General features: G+C 47.8%; 1 protein-coding gene across 15 annotated transcripts in view; it reads right to left on the reverse strand.

The window, feature by feature from the left end:
• Window positions 1-4,267: 4,267 nt before the first annotated feature.
• Window positions 4,268-22,500, reverse strand: part of LOC134063546 (neurexin-1a-like) — a 277,854-nt gene continuing 259,621 nt past the window's right edge. For 9 of the 15 annotated variants that reach the window (XM_062519112.1, XM_062519108.1, XM_062519107.1 and 6 more), the window contains 2 exons: window positions 21,277-21,370; window positions 4,268-6,462 (listed from right to left, as the gene is read on the reverse strand). In XM_062519112.1, coding sequence (XP_062375096.1) covers window positions 6,158-6,462; window positions 21,277-21,370 — 399 coding nt within the window. In that variant the 3' untranslated portion in view covers window positions 4,268-6,157. The remainder of the gene's footprint in view (window positions 6,463-21,276; window positions 21,371-22,500) is intronic. The other 6 variants (XM_062519113.1, XM_062519114.1, XM_062519111.1 and 3 more) reach the window with 1 other exon arrangement.

Consider the following 22,500-nt stretch of genomic DNA (forward strand, 5'->3'; position numbering starts at 1 on the left):
GTACAGAACATGCATTATCAAGAGAAGAATAATCACACAGTTTATTAGCGACATCGGAAAGGTGCACACATGACAACCCCAAATAAGGAAAGGGCGTGTCTTATACAGGGAAGGGACACTTCATCAATAGTATAGTAGCAGATCAGGTTAAGCGTTTACATGTCAGTATAGGATATGGTAGGCATACAAGAGAAACAATCTCTCTAATGCTCTGCAGATAACGACAGGAGAAAATGGTAGAAAATGTGCTATTATGTTAGGACTTCAATAATAATTTACAGCAAAAGGCAACACGCAGTATTTGAAAGTAATGCCTTTTAATATCACACAGCTTGCCTTCTCCATCATGTAAGAAAGTCCACTCTGCTGTGCATGATGGGAATCCTTTAGCTCCAGCTCGTCCATTAGTTCTGAACAGCAGAAAATCTCAGAGGTCATTTGCTTTAAATAATACTGAGTTAAACTACATTAGAGAGGCTAGATATAGAGTTGTAATAGAACTCAACATCTACCCTCCTCTGAGCTGTGAATATTGCTTTTCCATGAAATGGACTTCATGTATTACATAAGATGACGTATTGTTTCATTTCAGCGGAAATACCTCCACATCCTTAAGGTTGTGCTGTGTTGATACAGAGAGGTTTGTGGAACCATCCTCTGGTGCAAAGTGGTCTATGCTATCCTGTGACTTAAAGTAGACTTATATTAAATTCGAAGAGCAGGGCCAAAATCACCACCTGACTGCCTTCCAACTGAAGGACTTTCGGCTCTAAACCTTGAGGGCCTTTTTATAACTCAGGGCATGGCAACATATTCATGGCAAAAACTCACACTGCTGGAGTGGTACAGAATGCAAGGTTGGCACCCCAATAATACTAAAAATAAATGTACAATGGCAATGTTCACCACGATGTTGTCTAAACTGCAATATCTTTTAGAATAGTGGCAAAGACCCAAAACAAGGCTGCAAGTCCTATACATATGCATAGAACAATCTACATAGTCCTTTCAGAATGAATCAGCCACTTCATATAAGAAATCCAGCTGACAACTATTCTTGATTGCAGACCAAGAGGTAAGATGTGTTCTCTTTGCAGATACTATCTTCCTACTCTCATTACAACCAGAATACATGGTAATTAACGTAATAAACTCACATTGTAGGAACGGCATTACATTCATTGACATTGATAAAAGTTAGGTGGCACTTTATCTTGTGATCTTAGGAGCATAGATAACACTTTCAAAAGAATAATAATAATAGAACCTAGAGGAAAAACTCTAGCAGTTCTGATGCTAGCTGATGGAAGCTCTTAGAGGTGGAACATGCACAACAGTGTTAGCACACTGCAGAGAATACATTCAGAGTATTACAAATACTAAGGCTTTTAAGCTGAAAGACAAATTAAATATTGCAATTTCCATTTGTGTTGTCTGTGACTGGGGCTTTCTGCATTCACATTTCAGCTGCTTTCTTGATGATGGATAATATGATTTCATTTGAGTGAAAGTGAGAGAGAGAGAGAGAGAGAGAGAGAGAGAGAGTTTTCACATACCAAAGGACCCTCAGAGTTCCAACTTCCAATTAGCATGTTGGAATAAGTATTGCCAGTAGAAATTCCTGTAACACCTTCTAATGAACATGGATCAAAGAGATGAGCTCAGTAACTGAGGGACTGTCATAGATTGACTGAGCTTTGTGACGAGGGAATAAAAAAACACCCATAACGTGTTCCTCACAAGTGCACTTCTGGAAATAAGAGGTGATATCTGATGTTGTGCTTTTAACTCAGTCCACGCCTTTGAGGCATCCATTGTGAGAAAATGTGCATGAAAATTGGAATATTCCATGGCAAGACACGCCTGTACTCACTTTACTGGAGAGGATTACTAATGTAATCCTATATGCCATTTTTTTTAATATATTTTCCCTACGCATTCATTCCTTTGAACTATCTGTTGAACTATCTGTCGACCATATCAGCACTGGCCTTCTGTTGTGCCTATCATGTCCATGACCTTGTTACGATCTGTCAACAATTCTCTTTCTTTCTTTCTTTCTCTCTCTCTCTCTCTCTCTCTCTCTCTCTCTCTCTCTCTTACAATCAGATTTAGACTCACTGAGAAGGTGCTCTTCACAGTGTCGAATCAATTCTATCATAAATGTATTGATCGCTCCACGGTAGACATGGAGGTCTTCACACGCGGGCTGGCCTTAAATAAATAATCTCGCACTGTCCCTGCCTGCCGGGGCGCTGCAATGCACCATGGGAGAGTGGCTTTCGAGGCGAGATGTGCAGTAAGCCTTATCGGCTTGCTGATCTGTGTCTGAGTCCCCTATGTCTTGCTATCGAGATAAAGCCCAGGATTTTTTTGCCTCACCATATTACATTGGTCACAGATGCCTGACTGCCACTGGGACCATCCTGACTGAGAGGTTTTGTTTTTTTCTCCTCAGTCCATATCAGACTGTACAATGATGTCAAACAAATAAGTCACTCTTTATTTATCCTGGGGGTTGCTATGGTTCAAAACATTTCACCATAACACATGTAGACATTCCCTTTGCAGATGTATAATGTAGTAGGCCTACATAACTCACCAAAGAACCTAAACGTGAGGGCTCGTATTAACACCATCCTCCTCAGCTGATGCACCATACCACAAGCAGATGATTCATTTGTGCGTCAGTAGACCATCTCATAATATAAAAACTTGCTCTATCTTTTTATAAACGTATCTACTGTATAAACAACCTTACCTCATATTCTCCTGCAGATCATTATTGCACTGTTGGCTGTTGGAGTTTATGTCTATATTTCCAGACTTTTCAGACATTGGATCCCAGCAGTCTTTTTGGCATCTGATAAAATATATATAATTTTTTATTTTGTTTCAATGTCGGACACTTAACTTAGTAAATATTGCAGTTTGAATGGGATATGTTAACATCTGATGTGCAACCTTCTTTGAATGGATCTGAACCTATGTTTCATTAAAAGAAAAGCTATTAAGAAATCACTATTAACTTAATAATAATACATCAATAATAGTAATATTCTTTGCAGTCAGAGGGAATGGAGTGATGTAACTAAACAGATAAGACAGTAATATGGGAATTTGTTTGAGGGGGAACATTCATCATAATGTTTATGCAGTGAGGGATGTTGCCTTCAACCTTGCATCACCAAATCGGCCTGAATCAGATGCATTCTCTTCACACTTGCTTGGAGCAAATGTTCCTGGGTTTTTGAAAGATGACAAACTTTGTAAAGTCTTCATTTTAATCATTGTTTGCCAATCCTAGAACTAAGCTGTCATATCAAATCAAGTGACAAATTACTACTGCTACCCTTGTTTAGCATTGCTTTTGGCAGGCAGAGAAGAAAACACCAAACGACAAACAAATATATTGTGAGTCAGTCATACATGTTATTGTGTAGTGTATATAAATCCAATGAAAAAAAAACATGATGCGCACACACACACACACACACACACACACACACACACAGACTCACTCTCTCTCTCTGTCTCTCTCTCTCTCACACACATACACACACACACACACACACACCCACACCCACACAAAATGGCCTGCTTAACGGCCATTGTCCTCACAGTATGTGCAGGGTTGTATTGCGTCCCCAGCACTCTGCCATGTGGTTTGCGGCTGTCGCTCCTGCTGTTGGGAGTTCATTTAGCATTCCTCCCTCTTCCTCCTCCATGAGAGGTTACATCTCCAGCCCTCCCAGGAGGCGAGGATCTCGAGCCGTCTCCTCGCCTTTTCTGTGTCTGGAAGTACCCTTGGCTAATGTATTGTCTTTTGTGTTCCCCCGCGGTGGATGCATTACCATGGGGCTTTATTGCCCATAAATAACTGTGGAATGTTAAAAGCCAGCTGAATCGCAACATGGGAACCGTCTATCCTGGAGTTCAATACCTTTTTTATTTTTTTATTTTTCTGACAATGACATGCTGTTTAAGAGGTATTTGTGAAAATGGGCTTGCTGGAAATAGATGGGAGGAAGAGAATACGAAAAATGAATTGTGCCCGTATTGTGTGTGTGTGTCTTTGTGTGTGTGTGTGTGTGTGTGTGTGTGTGTGTGTGTGTGTTTGTGTGTATGTATGTGTGTACAAGGCCTATATATTTTTTGTTGGTTGCTGACAGACCTGAGAGAGAGTTATTCTTTATTTCACTACTCAGTGGTTGTGAAAGACACATGGTAATAACGCTAGTACGCGAAAGGAAAAATAGCACTGCAATTTCTTCACTTAGGTAATATTTTATTTGTTCATTTAATTTTTCAAAACTATTTTTCATAATAAATTTTTACTTTGAGGTCAATAAAGAATTGCCACAATTGAACATAAAATACTGTAAAAAAGAATAGCACGGGTATAAATAAAAAAATAAACAAACAAAGAATTCAGAATTGTGGTTAATCTTAGCTTTAGCTTTTTTTTCGTTCCCTCCACATCCTCTTTTCCTCGGGCTCTTCCTGTGTTCAGTTCTTAGCGAGGCTCAACAGATGGGAGAGTTAGGACAAAAAAACAAACACGGAATGACAGACATGGTCACCTCTTCTCTCCTGCGTCCACATTATAGCGAGCGATAGGAAACCATTCAAGACCACTTTGAAAACACATACAGTGACAGGGCTAGGGCTATCTTGCACATGGCTACCAGTCTCACACAGGATTTGTTTCAGGGGGCAGGATGTGGGACTAGGCAGTGATTCCACCTGTAACCGTAAAACACAGAGTTTTGAATGGGACCTTATGTCATCTTTGCACTTCCTTGGTCAGGTGTGATTTACAGGTTGGGATTATCTATATTTTTTTTCGTATGTGTGTATAAAAAAAAACGTAGCAGGAGTTTGTATTCAGGGCAGAGAAAGTAACAATGCAACTCAAAATGTCATCTGCGGATGTCTTCATAAAATTGCCTATACCTAGCAACACTTAATAACATTTACTTGTTTTTTATTCTTTTCATAGTTTTATTAGTAAAAAATGGTTGAGGAGGAGCAGATATATTTTGCATCATCTATACAACAGGCTATAAAACACCACTTTGTCACAGTCCAGAAAGCACATATAGATGTGGTTGTACTGTATATAAACATATGTAGTAAGATACTTTTGCGTGCATGGAGTGTTCCCAAATGATCACTTTCAGACACCCAAAGATTCGGCGTAAAATCACGAGCCATAGGTTTCACAGCTGGAAAAGCTAAGGTCTCCATGCTCCTCTGTGACTTGCTCTCCGTACTTGACAAGTGTGCAGTCTCAGTCATTCTTCACCAATGGCCGCCGTTCCTTTCTTTGCACCTTTGATAGGTCTATCAGCGGGCCGAACAACAGTTTGTGTTGGCGAGCGCTGCCGCTATGAAAAGTGCAAATACTTTGGCTGATTTTTCCTTGAATCGTACGGTAGGTAGCGTCTTAGCCTGCCCTTCTCTTTTGTGATCTTTGAAGTTCTCAACCTCGGCAAATAGTTTGTGGTTGCATTCGTCATCATGTCTTTCAGGGTTCTTTTCTCCTTTCAGGTTTTTTTCTCTCTCTCTCTTTTTCTCATTAGGAAAAAAATATCCCAGCAACACAAACACAGGCAACGGAAATGAAAACACTGACAGTTAGTGAGACTGTATTCCTCCTCTCTTGCCTTTTATAAACAAGAGCAAGAGATTTCATTTTTCCAGGCTGTGGAATACTTGATATTGATATGGGTTTGGTTTGGTAATTTGCTCGTCAGTCAAGGGTAAGTCCATGGTGGTATTTTAGCTGTCTCAAATTGATATTTGTCCACTCCCAGCAGAAGATTATTGTCTTTCTCTTGAGAAACTGTCTATTCAGTTCTGCGCTTTCATGTGGACAGTCCAGAGGGCTTGACAAGAATATTAAATTAAACTGTGTTTTATTCCATTTTTTTCCATTTTGCACTTTATGGCGTAACACCATGTCTGATAAAATGAGGACTAAATGTTATTTTTTTTTTCATCACCAGTGTTTATGTTTCGATCCATTTTTGCTCTGTTTTTCATAATTATGATACACATGTAGGGCCTTTGCGGGGCTCGCCTTCAGAAAAGTCTGGAAAAAAAGGTCCCTGGCAAAGCCCCCTCCCTCCCGAGCCGGTGCGACCGCACGCGATCACACATAGTACTCCTTGTCTTTGTTCTTCTTGCCCTTGCCGGAGCTCTTGGTGGCGTTGACCGGCTTCTCCTTGACCACCGTGCCGTTGGACTGCGCCGAGTTGCTGATGTAGTTGCGGCTCTCGTCCACGCTGTACGAGCCCTCGTCCCGGTTGCGGTACTTGTACATGGCGTAGAGCAGGATGAGGATGCAGAGCGCCGCCGCCGCCACGATGCCCACCACCATGCCCGTGGTGCTGCTCGACTCGCGGAACACCTCCGCCGAGCCCTCGTACACCTTCCCGCCCGCGCCCGTCGGGTTAGCTGCACGGAGGAAAAGCCAGAGAGGGAGGAAAGAAAGAAGAGGGGGGACAGAGAGAAGTGGAGGGAAGCGAAAAAAGAAAAAACAGGTTATTACTGAGGGAGAAGGCCAGCTAAAGAGACGGGCTCGTTGACACGCCACTGCAAAACAAGTCTCTCGACGCTAGCCTACCCGCAGCCATTCCAGCTAATTACTTTTCTGCTCGCCTCTACCCTCAATACTTTTACATTTTTATATCTGCTTTATATTTTTATATCTGCTGTGCATTGCTCGAAAATGGCAAAAGAATAAATAGATATTAATCTTCTTGCTCCCCCCAGAATGATAGATATGGAAGATTCTCTTCCTTCCCCAAAAGACTAATATCGCGTTCATGATCATTTCCTGAGCCATTTAGGATAATGCCTACAATGCTATTCCTCACGGCATCATTTCTGTGCTCTTTTACCACGCTATCAGCGACCAGCGCTGCCCAATCTACCGTTTGAGCCGAAATAAAAAAAGATAAAAAAATAAAAAATAAAATAAAAAATAGATACTGGCCCTGTGCGCTTCCGTTTTTTAAAACAGACAGCACAATACCCGCGCTGTGACGTGAGACGCAGCAGCCCTAAGCACTGACGTGACTCACGGATGATTCAGAGACACACTGTACATGCAAAACATGTCAACTGTGATGCAAATTGCAAGCGGGGGGAAAGCAGGGCAACGTTCGGCAGGCACTGGTTCCTGCTCTCCCACAGATGAATGGGGCTGGCCTCTCCTTAATGAACTCTAAATGTTTGATAAAGGGGGATTAATGTTGGAGCGGTCTGTGCTTTGGGATCCATTTGCCAGGCTGAATGGGATGCTGATTACATATCTGTGAGCCCCCATTATGTACGAGAGTCATCCAAATTATAATCCGGCTCCCATCAAGTCTGATAGCTCTCTCTTCAATCCCCTCTCATCACTCGTTCACCCCTTCCCCTCAGTCTCTCTCTTTCTCTCTCACTCTCTCTCTCTCTCTCTCGCTCACTCATTCGGTCTCTCTTTTTCCACTAATGCCCTACTCAGATAAAGCACTTTTTTATCTACTCATCAATTCATCAATTTTCCCTCTCCACCCTGGGTCCTTCCTTTCCATAAACCAGGGGCTGATTTTCATGGAGTTGCAGCCTTGTTCTCATGCTACCAGTGAACCTTCTCATGAGAAGAGTCCATGAGAGTGAAGTGTCATTTATTATTCAGCTACTTTCCGTGTGTGGTGTAAAAAAGAAATTGCCTACAAACTTAGACAATGTAATACGAAGGGGATTCTTGTCTTAGTCATATATTCAGATTGATAAATAAAAAATATGCGCACTCAAAAGGAGTTTTGACAAAACCTACTGCACATTTATGATCCTTTCCTCTTTCTGTCAACGAAAGAAGACAGGTGAACAGGAGGCTTTTCATCTGGTGTGTGTGTGTGTGTGTGTGTGTGTGTGTGTGTGTGTGTGTGTGTGGGTGTGAGGGATGTAAGTGAGGGTATGCTAACCAAGGTTTGCAGACTCTCAAGGACAAGGGTATGTCTGCCATTGGGGGATAGAGTGTGACTGAGTGTTGGAACAGATTAGCAGTGGCTGTGGCAGCCCGAGCTATCCCAGCGGACAGGTGTGAAAAAAGCACACTCTCTCTGCTCTCCTTCCAGGCAAAAGCCCCTGGCTGACATCACCAGACATCCACTGGCCCAGCGAGGCTACACCAAACTGCCTCAAAATTCACTTTCAGGGTCAAAGCGCTCCAGGACAGAAAAAAAAAAACCTTATTGTTTTTTTTTATGCTTGTTCAGAGTAAATAATTTTATAATGCACACAGCCCTCTGTAGCTGGAACGGAGGACATTGAGAGGAGAGACTCTGGGGTTTTCACGCCGGGCTTTAGAAACGTGACCCTGCCACCAGGTGCTTTTGAAATGCCACCCGGCTCCCACAGCCCACACCCTCTGCTCACTTCCTCTTCCTGTTCGAGAGGAAGTCATGTGGCTCACCCACCCACCCCATCTCAAGCTGACTCCCACACCTGCTCCGAGTTGTAGATCCATTGATTGGCTTCCCGCTGCGAGAGCCCGGGAGATTATCCGTCGGAGGCAAACCATCGCTGGGGCTTTGCCGACTTCGGGTTCTCACCGCCTCAGGGGTTCCCAACACAAAACAAACTTCGCTCCATGAATATACATGCGAGCGCCTGACACATTGTGAATCTGCACTTAATTGGTAGCGCGTGCACCACTCCACATGTGTGTCAGTTGGAGGAATGGTGGAGAAATGAATTCATCACCAACAAGAGGCCTTCCCCATTCCATGTGTCTTTTGCTTTGAGAGAGTAATTGATGTGGTGGTGGATTCCTCATTTGGATGCATGCCAGCCATACGTATCGGGACTGCTTAATGCAAATTTGAGAAATTTCACTGCACTGTGCCGTAACTGATACAGGTGTCTCTTGGACAGCATCTAGCCACACGCAGGTATGCACGCACACACGCACACAGGCACACACACACACACACACACACACACACATACACACACACACACACACACACATGTGCCTGTGTGCGATTAAAATGGTGAGGAGGAATGTGATGCAAAAAAAGGGGATTAAATACCACAATTGCACAATTTGTGCAAATTAATTTCTCTTTAGCGAGAGAGAGAGAGAGAGAGAGAGCTGGAGACCCTGGAGCAGAGGCACTACTTAAAGGATTAAAGTGGCCATCTCAATGTGCTGACACAGATATGTCTTTGTCCTCTGTGATTAGGCGCCATTATGGCGCATTTGCTAGTGCCTATGGTGTCCATCACCGCCCCCCTCTAGTCAGGAGGATGTGTGAATCTGTGCATGCATGAATCTGTAAGTGTCTGTGTGTGTGTGTGTGTGTGTGTGCTGGAGGGGGCATTCCTACCAGCTTGTTTTGGCTGCAGACCAGCCCTCGTTTAGCCGTATTCAGCTCGTAGTTCTTGGGGACGGATGACCCCGAGGACAGGGAGGGGAGCCAAGGGAAACACGCGGGTGACTCAATCAATCTGAAACAGTGACGTAACCGATGACAATAATCGCCAATGAGGACCATGTGACGCCGTGGCTGGAGCAATTTTTAGAGCCTCTCCGTCTTTGTCTCCTCTGTCTTCCCCTTCCTCCTTCCTGTCCTCTTTTTACCCCGGCGCCAACTTTCTGAGGACTCCTGAACTGCATCACTCATTAACTTTTCCTCCTCCAGCCATCCTCCTCCTCTCCTCCAGCTCTCTCTGCTCTCTCCATTGTCTCGGCCTCGCCCTATCAACCCCCTCCATCACTCTCCACAGGCCTCCCCTCTCTCTCTCTCTCTCTCTTCCAGCTCCTTCCTTTTTTGCCTCGGGAGGGAGAAGAGGCCTGACACCATCCCCTATACACACACACACGGATCACAGACTGGTGCAATCCCCTATACGCAAGTGTAACAGTCTGGTGCAATCCCCTATACACTCCAGTGGCATCAGTTGTATTTGTTTAGCTGTGTTATCATACTGTAGCTACGACGATACAAGGCACATCTTCTGTAGAATAGTGACGAGTGTCATCTGCAATTTTGTCCCTGCTGTGCGTATGAGGTTCCAGTTGAGGCCCCGGCTTCATCACCCCATGGCCATATAGCAGAGGAGGGGTGGGGTGGGGGGGTGGGGGGGGTGACGGGGGAGGAATAAGGGCCTGGGACGAGTGTTTAAAGTAATGGCAGCTCTTATGAGTTCTACTCGAGCGTGCCCAAGGGTAAAATTAGACGGAGAGAAAACGACCTCCGATGTAAGTGGCGCCTCACCACCGCGCGGCGGCTCTGCAGGGGTTTGGGCACGTCGGGAAAGAGCGAGAGAGGGAGGGAGGGAGGGAGAGATAAGAGAGAGATAGAGAGAGAGAGAGGGGGAGAAAAAGAGAGAGATGGAGAGAAAGAGAGTGATAAACTCAAGAGGGGTGGAGGAGGATGACATGAGTGAAGGGAACAAAGAGGGTGGTGGTGGTGGTGGTGGTGGTGGGGTGTTGTTGGGGGGCCGGTGGGATGAAGAGGCGCAAAACCACTGCAAAAACCGACCCCTCCCCTCCCCTCCCCTCCCCTCCCCTGCCCCTTCATCTTCAGGTCTGGGTGAAACTTGGTCTGTCGCTTCCTGATCATCATAAAAAAGCCCTGCTGTTTTATTCATGGGCTTTCTGGTTAAAGTTTCAGTCATTTAGTCACAACTCATTTCCTTTTGTGAGCCGCTCGCTTCTGGCTGGTGTTTCAGCAGGGGTAGATGGATATCAGAATACGGGTAAAATGAGACAGAACCTTCCTGCAACCAATCATGTGGATGATGTATACTTGACCGAGAGGGAGCATGGATGTGGTGGTGTGGTAAGTGTGTGTGTGTATGTGTGTGTGTGTGTGTGTGTGTGTGTGTGTGTGTGTGTGTGTGTGTGTGTGTGTGTGTGTGTGTGTGTGTGTGAGGACGGGGGTAATGGGGACCCACCATGTGAGACCATCTCTAGTGAAGGGGTTGAATAATGGCACAGATACAGTGGAGAAAAGATATCTGCCCTTTGATGGTGTGCTTACTCTGAATGTGTGAATATATGTATGTGTGTGTGTGTGTGAGCGCATGCGTGTGTGTGTGTGTGTGTGTCTGTGTATGTGCGTGTGTGTGTGTGTGTGTGTGTTTGTGCTCTTTAAATTTAGCATTTCATTCCAATAGCAGCGCCATCCCCTCTGCGTCTACCCTGACGCTTCACCTCACAGAGGGGATATGCTACCCCCCCGGGGCGCAGGGAGTCCTTGTCTAATTTGTTGCCGTTCTTAACCATGGCCCTGACAAGGCTCTCCTGGGCCTCTCTCCCTCGACTCTCTCCCCCACCCCCACCCCCTCTCACCCCAGCTCAGCCTCTCCCCACTCCCCCACACCCCCCCACCCCCCCCCTTATCCACGGGAGGGAACGGATCAGGGGAGCCCAGGTGTCAGTGGGGATTTAAATAAATGGTTGCCTTTTAGAGACTATTTCTCCTCATTTGTCTTCATTGCACCGCTGCCTGCGCTTGCTGGCCCGGTTTGGACGGAGGTGGAAAAAGCAGCCGCGGTGGAGGTGGTGGGATGCCTGGGGTAGTGTGTGTGTGTGTGTGTGCCTGTGTGTGCATGTGTGAGGGCATGTGCGTGTGTGTGTGTGTGTGTGTGTGTGTGTATATATGTGTTGGGGGGTGGGGGCTAGTGGTGGTGGGGGGGGGGGGGGTATAGTTTCTTCGAGGTAATGGACCAAATACAGCTTATTATACTTTAATGAATAGACAATGTGCTGACTGACCCTTCTATATATGAATTGATGGATACAAAGTAATGTGTGTGTGGGTGTGGGTGTGTTTGTGTTTGTGTAGGTGTGTTTGTGTTTGTATGTGTGTGTGGGGGGGTGATGGAAGGTGTTTCATTATCATGGACCCCATGCTTCATCATACATCCTTCGTGATATTGACTGCTTCTTGTCACAGCACCCTGAGAATGACACTTTATTTATGTCGCCTACTGCAATCGACGACATTCATCTGAAAGGAACATAATTAACGGGCACCAGCCACAGCGTACGGCTTCGCAGGTTAGAGTGTGAACTTCTAGGTTGGATTCATACTGCAATTAAGGACCTCCTGTGTTGTTTCTGGGTTTGGCGTCAGCTGAGCACAATGCGGTACTAATCAATGATCCTTCTTCTGAGAAATGAAAGAACCCAAGACGTTCCAGGTAAAGGAACATGACAACGCCGGATTCACTTGGCAGAATTCCTAGAGGAGGAAGACCAGTCGATTTGTGTATATACGTATGTGTTGTTGAATAAATAGTCGGGAGTCGATTCTAACGTGTGTTAGCGTGCCTGTGTGGGCATGTGTGTGTTTACGTGTGTGTTTATGTCTGTGTCTGTGCAGGCTGGATACAGATATACTGTGGCGGTACAAGACTTCATCCGGGACAGCTTAACTCCACACCAGGGGTAAGGCTGTTGGGAGTCTTGTGCAGTAAAAGGGAATGGGGTTTTAACTTAGCCAGCTCAGTGACACATTTTGTAATCTGAGTGGATTAGCGCCGTGCTATTGCCACATATCCCGCTGTAATCGCCAGCTGCCAGCGTCCCTCGCCCGGGGCGGATCAGCCAGGAGACAGGCCACTTTGTGGGGGCAACAGAACCTCCACCGCAGCCTCTCCCCACTGGCTCGCCACACGGGGGTATTAAGGCTAGCCCTGCCTTAATTAGCCACCCGAGTCCCCTGGAGATGAGTCCATTCCTCCTGGGCTGGTGCCTAGGCCCCTGCCCCCCCCCCCTGTCCTGCCCCGCCCCGCCCTGCCCCTGCCCCGCTCGGGACTGCTTAATGATGGACATGCTCTCGGGAGCAGCAGTGTGGTCACTTTATTAAAGCCTGCTGACAGTAAGCTGGACATGCTGCTGACAAAGCATTATGCATACATACACACGCACCCACACACACCCACACATACAAAAACACACGCTCACACCCATGCGCACACACACACATGCACACATGCACATACACACATGCACACACACACGCACACACGCACATACACACATACACACACACACACACACACACACACACACACACACACACACGAATGTGCTAAAGATATGAATATGTTAACATATGAAATTAGCATGCAGGAACTACAGGGTGAGCAGTGCTAAAGTGATAAAAATGCTGATGCCGTAAGTATGATAACTTAATCAGCTGCGTGTGGGTTCACTAGCTGGGTGACGAAGGAAAGTTGGAGGCAAAAAGTCCACATGGGCTTCAGTTTCTTTTCAGTCAATACTGACTAAAGATGCTGCCAGATGGCCTGAAAATCCAGAGGACTTAGCAGCAAAGAGAGAGAGAGAGAGAGAGAGAGAGAGAGAGAGAGAGAGAGAGAGAGAGAGAGAGAGAGAGAGAGAGAGAGAGAGAAAGAGAGAGAGAGAGAGAGAGAGAGAGAGAAGAGAGAGAGAGAGAGAGAGAGAGAGAGAGAGAGAGCACCTCAGTGAACAGTTAGATTTCAAATAGTGAAGGACTAGGTTCCCAGTCACTCTCTCTCTCCCTCCATCTCTGTCTCTATCCCCCTCTCTCTCCGTCTCTCCCTCTCTCATTCACACTCTCGCTCCATGGCACAGCCTCTGGGCCTGAGCTTGTGCTGACCTGACAGGAAAACGCCGGTCCAAGATAAAGACCTCATTACTTTTTCTGCACACGCGCCGCCCTCACAAGGGTTATATGGGCCGATACGCGCCTTTTTATGGGAGCTTACGCAATTTATTGGCTCATAAAGAAGGGCTGCGCTAACTGCCTCGATTGGAGCGACGATTTTTCCCCTTTTCTGTGCATGTACGCGTGTGCCTATTTGCCTGTTTTACTTAGAGCTCTGTTTGACAGAGACGTTTTGTCCATTAACCTAATGAGAGCATTCATTAGGAAAATCATCAACGTGACTTATTACAGTATTTGAGCAAGCGCTGGAGCATTCATAATGCAGAGGCTGGTGCTGAAGTTCTGACGGCAAGTCGCATGTCTGAGTTTTTCTGTCTCTTTGATTCGGAGCATTTCAGGATCAAACAATCGTGAGAAATCGCAGGGCTTCGTACGGAACTCAAACACCTTTCGTCAAAGCACACTTGCTGTCCAGCCAGAGAACTTTTTTTTTTTTCCCGTTGTGTCCTTTTTGAAGATTAAAAAAAAAAAAAAGCTTGTTTTCATTTTTATTCCAGCGGTTCCTTTTGAAGATTAAAAAAAAGAAGGCTTGTAATTCTAACAGCGACATGGTTTGTGGCTTCGCTCCGTAGCTGGAGCGTTTGCCCTCCCTGGTCAGATGCGCGAGCGCGGCCTTCGCTGAGTGCCGGCTCGACTCAGTGTTTTATTACTCCATCCTTGACTTCGGCCCCCAGCCATAATGTGCATTTCACGGATCATGGACCCACCCCCCCCCCCCCGCCCCCCACCCACTCCAAACCCCAGTCTTCAATCCTGCCCGCACAGGCTGAGGGGGGAATAGCCGAGAACACTCTGAGTGTTTACATTACATTTGTTTTGTTTTATGCGTCTGCAGAAAGCAATCGCACCACTCGGGCCAACCTGGGGGGGGTGGGGGGGGTTCGTGGGTGGGGATGGGCGGCCCCGCTAGAGGTGTTCTGAAGGACTGTCTGGATGCCGCCACGCAAGCGGACTGCGACGACGACCGCGACTCCTACTCCAACAATGGCCGGTCCTCACTCTGTGTTTCCCAGAGCGCAATCAGTCACACTCCTCGCGGACTAACAAACAGACACATCGGGTTAGCATCAGAGTCAGCAAAAAGATGCTGCTGACACGAGGCCGAGATATAGAGAGGGGACAAGACAGAGAGGGAGGGAGGGAGAGAGAGAGAGAGAAATAGAGGAAGAGATAGTACGAGACGGAGAGTTAAAATATAATTGCTGGGGATAAATAAAGATGGGGGGGGGGGGGGGGGGGCACGGGGGCTTCGGATAAGGCCTGACAGCAAAGCAGACACGAGCATGAAATCCTGTTTTCTCAGAGAACACATTTCATTAAAGCCGAGTTTGCCATGTGAGGCCTGTCGTGGGTAATCTCCAGGGAGCGAGGGATACAGAAAATGAACACAATTTGCAAGAATGCTGGAAAAAAAGACCCGACTTCAGCCAATACATTACTTTCACCGTGGGGGAAAAGATGACCGTGGTGGTAACGGTAATTGTGAATGGACAGGGGACACAGCTGAAGCTTTGTGGCTGCTTAATGCAGGTCGTCCACTCCAAATGCGCGACGTGGTCTGCCTCTATCAGGAGAGGGCAAAGCCACTTCCTGACATCTGAGCCTCTCCCGGACGTGCGTTTCCTGTGTTGTGTCTGAGTCTTTTCGGGGGCGGTCGTAACGCGCGCGCACACGCAGTCGACGCCACACAGAATGCAACTTAGTCTGCGGTGGGCATCGGTACCGAGGCTCAAGCGCGGAATGATTGAATAGCCTATTACCTGTGGGCAGTGACCTGTCCTGCCACTAGCGTGTCACAGTTCTTTCATTAATCTTAGAAACACTGCAAAAAAATACATCGTGTAGTAATATATATCTCTACTCTCATGCGAAGGGGGAGCTGGGACAGTGTGTGCTTGTCAGTGCCCACAGACTAACTGTGTGGAATTTGTCACTTGGCATTTGATTAATCGCACACACTCATACAAAGGCTCTCTCTTCCTCCATTAGAAAAAAAACCCCTAACACATTAGCAAAAATGTCAGATACTGCAGCTTCTTTGGAGCCAGCAGTACAATAGGAGGATGGGCGGCGGTAAAAAGGTGTGTGGGAAAAATATGCAAATAATTAACCTTCACCTGCCTCCAGGCAATCAAAAAGCTGCGGACAGCGAGGTATGATTTATGAAAACGCCACGGTGTGAGCATTCTCCCTGCTCTCCAGAGTATGGTTACTGTGCTAAGAGGCAAAGACGAATGAGTTAAACTGGGCAATGGGATCACATGTAATTAACGTCTGAACAAATGATGCTTACTTAGAGTGTATCTATTTGTGATTATGGTTATGATTATGGCTATATATAAACGAGCTGTTCCAGTTTCTGCACTGGTACGACACATCAAGAGATGAATCAAGCGTATCACACATACGAGCACGCGTCTTACAAAATGGACTCTCTGCTACTGTAATTTCCTCTGCAAAACAAATGTCTGTTAGGAGTGTAAACAAAAACGATAAACAATGCCGGCGTACGCAAAAACAAACACAAGAGCTGCCTGTCCCCGGGAGAGCGGCTGTGTACAGTGCGAGTGGGCGACAGGGCGCCAGGGCGGGAGGGGGGGGGCTCTATTTACTGGGTTCCCGATGAGCTGAAGTGGCGGTGCTGACCCCCGGTGCCTCTCAGCGCTGACCTCTCCTTGTCACCCACTCCGAGGCCGGTCCGGCTGCGCACGCTCTGGGCTGGCACGCGGTCAAAAGCTGCCACTCCCGATAGCTCCGCCGCTCGTAGCGCCGGGGCCCGCTGACAGACAGACAGTCTCAGGGGCGAGTTCAAGTGCAGTGGCAGCAGATGTTGCCTTTTGCGGCGCATCGCCGTGCCGGACGCCACGACACGCTCGGCTGTGCTCTGTTGTTCCCGCCGAGCTCGCTCTGGTGCGGCGTATGGTGCGTAGCGCGCAGGGAGGGGAGGGGGGGGCGAGATTTCTCAAGATCGCTAATAGAAATAAGCTTTGACAACGATACACAAAAGACAATCCCTTTTCCACTAACAATTGCATTATGCTTCTAGGTTGCTTCCGTGCCCGGTCTCACTCATGCCTTCTGCTTTGGGGGGGGGGGGGGGGCTGTCTGACTCGCACAGCTGCCTGGCACAGCTCGGCCCAGATGTTTGTGGGGGATGCTGGGAGGGGCTGGGTTTAAAGGGGTCATCTTGACAGCCCATCCAGCGTGTCATCTCAAATCCCTATCTCTATACTCCCATGGTGACAAAGCTTAAGCTAGGGTTAGAACTGTCTCTCTCTTTGGAATTTGTGTGTGTGTGTGTGTGTGTGTGTGTGTGTTTGGGGGCGTGGGGCAGACATTCAGATGCCAAAGCGCTGTCCATCCATCCTGCCCTCTGTGACAGGTGCGAGACAGGCCCAAACCCAGAGCACAGCTCCCCCACAGGGTGTGTGTGTGTATATATGTGTGCATGTGTGTATGTGTGAGTGTGTGTGTGTGTGTGTGTGTGTGTGTGTGTGTGTGTAGGGGGGGTGGTGTGATGAGGGTCGTAAGGCAGGCAGGTGATGGTGGTGGAGGCTGAGATTCAATTTACTGCAGAGTGATCTAATCTGGGCCTTGCTGGAAGATTAGCCCGCCGCTGTGCAGTCGCCTCGCCGCGGGCTCCCGGCGGCGGGGGGAAATAAAGCATGGCAATAAGTAAGCAGGACCGGATCGATATCGCTCGATCGCTGATAGCGCTGCCACGCCAGGAGTCCGCCATGATCTACGGCGTGCTGCGCTGACCTTGAGGCTCGATGGACTCAGGAAGCGAGCAGAGCAGAGCAGGGCTGGGCTGGGCTGGGCTGGGCTGGGGCCGCTAAAAGAGAGCGTTGGTCTCATAGAGTGTACCTGGTCTCATCGGGAGTCTCAGCCTGCCATGTTCCACAATGGAGAACCCATACCTCAGTTCTTATTACACAGACGCCAAAAGAGTCCGTCAATCTGATCTGAAACCCCTAATTTAAATGTCTCTTCTCAACATCCTCCAGCTGTCTGTTCAGAGTAGGAGTTTTTCCACCGACAGCGAACCCCTTATTGAACCGGTGCCGTTCGGAATTTTTTAAACCGTGGTGCTATCTGGTGAACCAACCCGCATTTCCACCAGTTTTGAACTGAACCAAGGATGCGCCATCAACAATGGGTGTTGCATACAAAAACAAACGTTAATGAAATGAAATGCATAAACAAAATGAACAGTTGTCCAGTAAAAACGGCAGCAATTAGTTTAGAATGCTAATCAACGTCTGCAGTGTAATGCTAGTAAGTGCTAGCACTAGTTTTGTTTACTCAAGGCAACAGTGAAAACGCCTTCCCTCCTCTGAACAGCAGAATGACATGCCCACTCCGGTTCGCAGGAGAAAACAGCTATTGTCTGGTTCAACTTCCAAACCAAGGTGCCTCGTTTCCTAACCAACTTTTGTTCGGTCGACACGCTCCGCACAGTTCAAATATTGGTTCATGAACGGGAACGGAGCCTGTTCTCTGTAGGTGGAAAAAGGCTATGTGTGTGTACAGTACGTGTTCAAAAAACCTCTGGAGTTTGGTGTTTGTACACAGTCTTAACTCTGTAAATGGAAAACAAACATAAAAAGAGACACATAGTTCGGTGTTGAGCTTAAATATAAACAATGTTTTTCCCAGAATCCAGTGCCCTACCTTTAACTTAACCTCGCTGACCTAACAGAGCTAGAGAAATAGTCAACAGCGGTAGCCATGACTTTGCCCCATCTCTCGGTGCTGTTCAGAGGAGAGACTCTCCACGTTTTCCGTGGAAAAAAAAGGAGCGCTTCAGCAGAACGTCGGAGAGAGGGATTGGAAGCCTGCGGGTAACCTGAGCCACCCGCTCTGCAGCGCTCGCCGTGCGTCGGGCAGCCGGTGCGCCCAGTCCTTCACGCGTCGCTGGGCCATGGCGCGCGTGGCGTCGCCCACTCCACCGAGCGTGAGAGTGGCCCTGAATGTAGATATTAATCAGGCTGCGGTGCTAGACAGCTGTCGCCATGGCAGCTCCCACAGACAGTGTCAAAAATCTCACTGATTCTGGACCGAAGCGTGCTCGCGCTCTCTCTCTCTCTCTCTCTCTCTCTCCTCCCTCGCACAAAAGGAAGAGCGTTTCTTTTATTATTGCCGGTGGGTTTCTGGCGAAATCTACGGCTTTGTCTACCGCTCGGTTGTTTATTTGCGCTCGCCGGCAACCTTGACCGGGACGCAGCTGTGAGACACCTCTCCACTTTTTTTGACGCGGTAAACAACCTCGTCGCCCGACAGAGACAGAGGGACAGATGTTTGAGGCGGACTTGTATGGGCCCCCCTAACCACCGACTCCCTCCGTCTCCAACCGCCTCCATCACTCGTGGAGATGAGTCTTGATTGTATATCAGCATTAGGAGGGTGATGGTGGTGGTGGTGGTGGTGGGTGGATTTCCGCGCAACACCATTCATCAGCCCCGTCTGCAACCCCCCCCCCCCCCCCCCTCTTCGAATCAGAGTCTGCGGTGACGGCCGAGGAGACGTTGCCGAGCCGAGGGGCCAACATTAATTTAGTCTGGGCTTCATCGCCGCCGCCGCCAGATCGATAGCGGGGAGAGGGAGCGGCCTCGAGTCGTGCCTCTTAATTGTGCTTCCTCCTCCCACCCCCGGGCCTGTTTCGCGCCGTCTCATCTCGAAAAGCTCTTTCCTCTCCACCGCACACCACGGGGAGCCCTTCACACTCAAGCATGTCAGAACACACTGGAGCAAAGTATGTCACAGTTGACATGCACAAAGAGGACACTTAACATGCATGCATATGTATACACACACAGACACATAAAACATCCCGGTGCTTCTATATTCATGAATAGTTTCTGTGGCTCATCCTAACAGGCCTTTGTTGATGTTTTGTTTACAGAATTTCGTAGGATAATCCGACAGTTGCTTTACAGGACCAGATGTCTCAGTCAAAAGTGCGTTCATAAAACAGCATCTGGTTCTGTGGCTGCTCGCACGGCTAAAACGACCATGGGTGGAGTGGGCCCTCTCCAAAGCCACCATCCATCTCCACTGTGTCTCCAGTGCACTGTAATCTACAGTACATAAAAAACTATGTACAAATTCACTACAGTGTGAGCTTACATTTCATTTATATGAGTACATAACAAATGCTAATGATGGTACCCCTTCAATAAATCTCTTCATCTTCACAGTGAATGCTAATTAAACAATTACATCAGTATGCAGGATGTTCCGACGCCGAGTAAACAAGTGCCACTGCGTTTGTGTGCGCACATCTCACCAAAATACATATCTTTCAAAAAGACGTGCTTTGCGGAGGGATAAACTGATTATCTTTTAATCCGACTCATATTTCTCATGTACATGCCTTGAAATACATATTGTGTGTCTTTCGGTGGGTTTTTCATTCTCTTTTGCGACTGCCTCAGGCTGGGGTAGTAATGCACGGAGACAGCACATTTGACTGGACTGGGGGCTTGAAAAGAAACAAAGCGTTTGATGTAACGCAACATATTGTCTGTCTGATCTTCTGTTAGCTCCCTTTCAAAAGGAAGCTCCTTCCTCTCCTCTCTCTACCTGTCATTCCATCCATGTGTTCGCATACTGACTGGAAGTCGCACTTTAGTGGTGTGCCATCATCTCGTACGAAAACAAAGTGAGGGGAAAAAAGGTAACACTTGCAAGAGGCGGGTGTGTTTTTTTTTTTGGAGGGGGAGAGGGGGGGTGCGGGGCTGCTGGTGTTGTTGTTTTCCTTGAGAGCAGTGTACACAGCACTGACAACACACCTAACGTGCACGTCAAGTGTAATCAGCTCGCATAAACAACACACGAGCGCCCGTGTGCGACGGAGACAACAGAGCTCGACTCGCTCAAGTACACTCTCTCTCTCTCCCTCCCTCTCTCTCCCTCTCTCTCCCTCTCTCTCTCTCCCCCTCCCTCTCTCTCTCCCTTCTCTCTCGCTCTCTCGCTGCCGAGCATAATTAATAACGACGGGGACTCGCCAGGCGCTGCCTGACGCTGGAGAGGCATCGGAGGCGGAGACTGGAGCTCGCCATCCCTCATTGGCTGAGCCCGTCCGAACCTCACTGTCACTGTGCCCCGCCTCTCTGTCTCTTGTGAGGACAGACAGGAACAAATTGGGAGAAAGGGAGGAGGGGGGGAGGGAGAAAGAACGAGTTCTTTCTGTGGAGAGGGCTTGGAGCTTCTTTTTCCAGACTGAGCGGGTATGGGACAAAATGGAGCAACATAAGACAGTGTGGACTGGAGGGGGGAGCTTGTCCCATTCAGGGAGAGTCACCAATATTCTGGTCAGTCTTTGGAGCTGAGGGGGAGGTGAAGGGGTGTGTGTGTGTGTGTGTGTGTGTGTGTGGGGCGGTGTATGGGAAACGAGGCCGTGGCAGGAAGTGTGTGACAACACAGGACAAAGGAGAGACACGGCAACAGACCCCGGCGAGAGAGACACACGGAGACAGACCCCACTGAGAGAGACAGCGACAGCGACAGCGACACAGCCAGAGAGAAGTAGTAATAAAAGGAGATGACTAACCTAACCCACCTGAGCTCGGCTCGCACGGGTCGATGTCCTCGTCGTCGCTGTCGCTCGGGCACTCGGCCGAGGCCACCAACAGGTCGTCCGTCGTCTGGAAGACACAGAGAGGTGGGCAATGTTAAGCAAACAGGCAAACACAACATACTCGGGAGAGGGACAAGTTGCATATAAACATCACCAGGCTTTTTCACCGAGCTGAGGGACTGTTTTTATCCCTGCCTGCCTGTCAAATATCCCCACACTCCACCCATTATAGACACAACTCTTCTCCTCATCCTCTCAAGAGAAGTGAGGAAATTAAAGGCCTCTAGTGCCTGAACACCTAACATACACAATCAACACTCTTTTTATGTCGGAGACATCTGTCACTCCTATTAAATGTGTTAGCCTGTAGCTTTACTTCAAAATGGTAATAAATGACAATTTTGGAGATCTCTAAAAAATAACCTGTAGATTACTAACAACAGAGTTTGACAACCCTGCTTCAGAAAGTCCTGCCACAACTTCATTCCAGCCATTCACTAACTGATCCTAATTAGCACAACAACTCTTCAGCCAGGTAGATTGCCATCCAATTTGTGATCTCACCTTTGCAGGCATAAGGAACACACGGTAGGACTTTCGGTTCCTGAAGCCGGGTTGGCCACCTCTGACTAACAGCATGTAGTCGGAGGCTCTCATAAAAGCCCCCCTCCCTGCCTGCTGCCCAGGTAAGTAGCATAAGACACAGGAGTGTGACTAATGATGGGTAGAGGAGACGACAGAGGACAGGAGAGGGGCGGAGGAGGTGGAGGAGGTGGAGGAGGTGGAGGGGGACTTTCTCTCCTTTTCTACATCTGTGCACCCAAAAGCCTGAGGAAGTGGCGCGGATGTAAATTTAATTTGCTGTGCATGAGGCTGATATACAGTGTCGGCTGTCCAGATGGCGGAGCCAGTGGATCCTGGAGTGCCACATCCATCACTTTGCCGCTGTGATTTGTTTTTTTTTCTCCTGGCGGGAGACCCTGGCACTCGCCACTGACAGGCAGAGGTGCAGGAATCGATACACACACACACACACACACACACACACACACACACACACACACACACACACACACACACACACACACACACGCACACACACACACGCACACACACACACACACACATACATACACACACACACACACACACACACACAGCCTATCCCTCTGCCATGCACGCTCTTTTTACATCTCA

The sequence above is a fragment of the Sardina pilchardus genome, chromosome 18 (assembly GCF_963854185.1).
Source record: "Sardina pilchardus chromosome 18, fSarPil1.1, whole genome shotgun sequence".
Classification (NCBI taxonomy): Eukaryota; Metazoa; Chordata; class Actinopteri; order Clupeiformes; family Clupeidae; genus Sardina; species Sardina pilchardus.